This window comes from Saccostrea cucullata, unplaced genomic scaffold (assembly GCF_032062105.1).
Source record: "Saccostrea cucullata isolate Sc308-1 unplaced genomic scaffold, CSIRO_AGI_Scuc_v1 ctg23385, whole genome shotgun sequence".
In the NCBI taxonomy this organism is placed as follows: domain Eukaryota; kingdom Metazoa; phylum Mollusca; class Bivalvia; order Ostreida; family Ostreidae; genus Saccostrea; species Saccostrea cuccullata.
Window position 1 is genome coordinate 1 of NW_026931389.1, and position 4877 is coordinate 4877.

At 32.3% G+C, this 4877-nt stretch overlaps 1 protein-coding gene across 1 annotated transcript; it reads left to right on the top strand.

The window, feature by feature from the left end:
* The first annotated feature begins 709 nt into the window (after window positions 1-709).
* On the top strand, window positions 710-2537 carry LOC134232482 (von Willebrand factor A domain-containing protein 2-like). The gene is made up of 3 exons (XM_062714440.1): window positions 710-896; window positions 2170-2336; window positions 2530-2537. Exons 1-3 carry the CDS (start codon window positions 730-732, stop codon window positions 2535-2537), a joined length of 342 nt encoding a protein of 113 aa, XP_062570424.1. The 5' UTR covers window positions 710-729.
* Window positions 2538-4877: the final 2340 nt, after the last annotated feature.

Sequence of the window (4877 nt, forward strand, 5' to 3'; positions counted from 1 at the left end):
ACCCTTAAATTAGGGTGTTGCGTTTCTATTGACGGTGAGTATATGTTTTACCTTTTTCACCACGACTTAGAGTTTGAAAAACTTAAAAAGCTTTAACCTTACTCATAATGTATGATCAAGTAGTTCAAGGGTTTTCATAGTTCACAGGTGGATTTCTTCTGTGCAGAAAGTTTTCTCTTTGTAGTACCACTTATTTGAAATTTGTTACCTGAGAGTTTTAGCTACCCTTAGAAAAATTAACCTTGACGTAATTATTTAACGGTTTGGGCTTGGGTTTTATTTTATTAAAGATATACTCATTAAAACAAGTCCTTTCTGGGTAGCAATATTTTTTTTAATCTCTTGAGCTTAACCTTTAAGTTTGTCTTGGATTGAGCATTTTTTTTTTACCTTTGCCCCTTTGCTGTCAATTGGATATATCAGTGATTTACAAACACATTTTTTGAATAGAAGTAAGATTTCTTTCTCAAGACAGAAGGAAATAATTTTTTTTTAAAAACAAAATGATAATGAAAATAATTGATACAGTATTCTAATACCACCATTATTCAAATAAACAGTTTAAGTCGATTATGAGCATTTATCTATTAATATCATATTCCTTTGAAAGGTAATATTCATTAATTCAAATTAAATAATAATTAAATTTGCTTATAATGATGCATAAGTATTTTACAGTTACAATCAATGAAAAGATGATAATAAATAAATGAAAAATTGTAGACCTATATGTCCTATCGCGGTGGAGCGACAGACACACACAATGCCTTGACGCATGTAAGAACGCATATGTTTACAAAAGAGAACGGTGACCGACCGGCAGCGGAAAACGTTCTGGTCGTCATGACAGATGGTGGGTCGTCCATTCCAGAAGAAACCATAACGGAGATCTACAAGTATGTATTTTTTAGGAAAACATTGTGTAACGCAGATAGGAGATAGGTGTTTCCATCTTCAATTACTTCATTTGCTTTAATTTTTTTTCTACAGTTCATTATTCCTCGCTATAAATTAAAATTTAGATTTCTTTTATATCACAGACAACTGCTTATTCAATGAAAAATTGACCTCGTAAATTTTCATATCTTGTGATTGTTCATCAGCAAAATTACTTCGTTAAGAACCACTCTGCTTGTCACTAACACACAACTTCTGAAAAGTTGATAATGATATTAAAAGGATGCTGGATTTCATATTCACAACATTTCTGTACTATTTTGAAGACCAGGTCTTCCAAGAAACTGTTTGAATCAATGGGACACTAACTCTCCTGATTTATTAGCTGACTTGTTTTTATATTCCCATGAAGTACAATTTATTCAAAAACTTCTACATGAGAAGAAGAAAATTCTTGCTATGATCTTTTATTCGACATTCATACACATGTATATCGACTACTGGATATATTTTATCAATTAACAATCATATAGTTATAGACTCGATATATCCCAGTGAACTTGACACGAAGACCGTCACAGAGTCTTCAATAAAATTTTCATATCTGGTTGTTTACTGACTGTATACATGATATAGACGACAAGGTCCAACTAACAAGCAAACTTTATGACAAACGAGATGACTTCAGCTTTTCCATCTTGATCTTTACTTATGTAGTAATATTTCACTAACTTATGGCTGTATGTCTCCAAACTTATTGGCTAATCAAAAGATTTCCCTGAATGAGGTGAAATTTTAGAATTAAAGCATGATCGGCACTGATAAGTTGATGTTACAGAGTTTTCAACAACCTGGATTAACCTTTGGTAAAATTATGGTCGTTATAATGACCATGTTATGAAACATAACCTGTCAATGAGTCATATTTGACTGAATTTTTTCATACCAATTGTTAGGCAATTCTATTTTGGGGGGTATTTACTACGGATTGTTTCGTGTACCTGATCAATACATAGAGGACTCACAGTGGGTGTTACTGGTAATGAAGGGATGCTTACTCCTTCTTGGCACCCGATCCCACCTCTGACGTTTCCAGGGATTCGTGTTTTATGTCCTCTTCTTATATTTTTATGGTTTATAGATTTAACTTATATCGATCACTGTTTGTAATCTTCAACTTTTCCATTTGCTGACCATAGCTATGTACATGTTTAGCATTTCAACGCTAGAATGTAACATTTTTGGTAGCCTAGTGTTTATTTCCATAAACAGCCTTAAACGCCAGAATGTTACAATCTATGTGGTGCCTGTCGGAAATTGTAAGTTGTACTGGGGCGAAATTCATACTATGGCCACCAGCTCTCAACACGTGATCACCGATCTGAATCACATTGATACTTTCACAGCAGCACGACTCCTGTGGAAACAGATCTGTAGGGGTAAGTTTAAAACCCCTATACCCTTCTTTCTCTGGTAGATCCCCAGCCAAGTGCTTTTTTTTACTTGTTCAGTCAATTTGGTATTTTGACAATGAATGCGTTTTAAAAATTTTAATACATTTGATTATTATACGATAAATATTGTAACAATTCATCAAGATTTTTAATATATCACAAAACGATTATCTTGTAGGTATTTGAATATCTAATTTATTAACCCATTTTAAACTATTTTACTGGAATAAAATACTTTTAAACACTCTTCAGGAATTTCTCTCGGATTTTCTGCAATGGTTAAACAAACACGTAAAAAATGCCCTAACTGTATTATAAATGCAATAAATGTCATTATTTTTAGCTGCTACAACCTTTTCCACATCCATTCCTTCGACTTCGATAAGGCCGCACAATCCTGTATTTATTCCTATAACAGCAACAGCTAATCCTCCAACACCAGCCAATCCTTCACAGAACCATGTTTTCTATACCGCCAATATCATACATCCATCACACCGTAAGTTCTTTCTTTTATCAATTTAAGGAGGTACAAAGACACTATTCAAACGATGTTAAAGCACAACAGTGCCTTTCAAAAATTTTCTTCAGTAGTGAATACTCTACCGTTTTGCATGTACAAAGTTATAGAATATATTTCCACAAGAATATTTAGCTTGTTGAAGAATTCTTCATACTATTTTTCATTTTCAGAGATTCAAAAGGAAAGTTTTCCAAAGTAATGGTACTAATTAGATTAAAGTTGACTATTTTATGTAAATACGAGGGTTGTCCCGTAAAATCGTGGACAAAGAGTTTTTCTCGAAAAGTAATGGGCGCACTAAGCTGAAAATTTCAGTAAATGTTTATTTATCATATTTAAGTGCATGTTAATTTTTTTGATAAAATATAGGCAAAAATAAAGATTTTATTATGCCTGAATGTGCACGAGGTATTGTCCTACGGCGCACGGTCAAAAAAACCAAGGTTTTATTAAAGAATGCACAAGTTTGAATTCAAAAAAAAGTTTTAAATACATAAAATTTGGATTAAAATTATCCTAATTCAATTCCACAATCAATTTTGTAGTCTTTGTAAACATTTTAAGGCATTTGCTTAATTTTTGGCAGTTTCTCGAGAATTCGAAATGGGAAAGTGGTAAACACAACACACGAAAAATGGCGACGTTTTATGACGTTACGGCGCACCGGAGAACAGTTCAGTTTTATTTCGATGTTGTAATGACACCTTTAGAGAATTGAAATGACCATAGAAGAAAAAAGATTATTAAGATATCACCATATCTTATGTATACAAATGAAATAGGAGTTTTCTTAGCGAAGTTTTTTTTGATCGAGTCCCTGGGGAGTACAAAACATACGGACAAACTCCTAATGTAATAGCAAAAGACGCGGTCACAGTAGACCGCCGATATGAGATTTTCTATTAGTTGAAAGATGGTGAGAATATTGTCCGTAACTTACTAATAAATCTTCAGAAGATCGCATGAGGGTGCCAATTGGTTCTTCGACTGTTTATGGAGACTAAAGAATGTGTATCAATGAAATTCCTAAATTTAAGTCGGACTCATCCAACTTCATTTTCAGCAAAGATAAAACGTGACGCTGTTTACACTTTGACGTAATAATCCATGCGCCGTAAGGTGATACAATATATGGCATAAAATCTCATAATTTGTTTATTTATGCATATATTCATCTGAAATTTGCTGTGTATATTACTAAAATATGTACTAAATAATAGTGAAAATTTCAGAACGCAGAGATGTTTATTTTTCACACTAGACAACTTGTCCACGATTTTACGGGACAACCCTCGTACCTAGCCTGGAAGTTCATTATATCTAAAAAAAAAAAAATACTGATTGCCAATCAATATTTTATGCCTTCTTTTATTTCAAAAATAATGATGAATGTTTTCTTTTTGCACAAAATCTTACCATATAGAGCCCGTCAGATGATTCTAGTAAAGTATGAAATATACTATAACTAAAACATATACATGTACTGACTAACCGAATTCTTTATTCAAAAAAATTAAGAATTACTAGTTACTAGTATTTTTGAAATGTTTCATATATTTTAATTTCTTCTTTTCACCAATGGAAAAGAAGTCATATCAAGAAACAAAATGAGACAAAACAAACTGTTTTATTAAGGGGAAAAATCATTTTTTTCTAATTCAAAATATCATCATTTTAGGTATTTTGCAAATTTATCAAAGTCCAGAGGCCTTCTTATCATATATAGTTCTTTGGGGTTTCTATTTCGATCTTTTTCATGAAGGAATCCAAAAACACATCGTCAATGCTATGCTTTATCTTATCCGCAACTTGTGTAAAGAAATATGTTCGCTTGTTTTCACGTATGATCCAAAGCCTATTAAAATCATTGCAAAAGAAGTCATATGAATGAACTTAAACAATCTAAAAGAGGAGTCTGAAAAGGCGTAAAATACTTTTAAACATCGGTATCTAGAACATTTTGTTTCACATGATTTTACAGTACCCTGTGTGGACGCTGATCC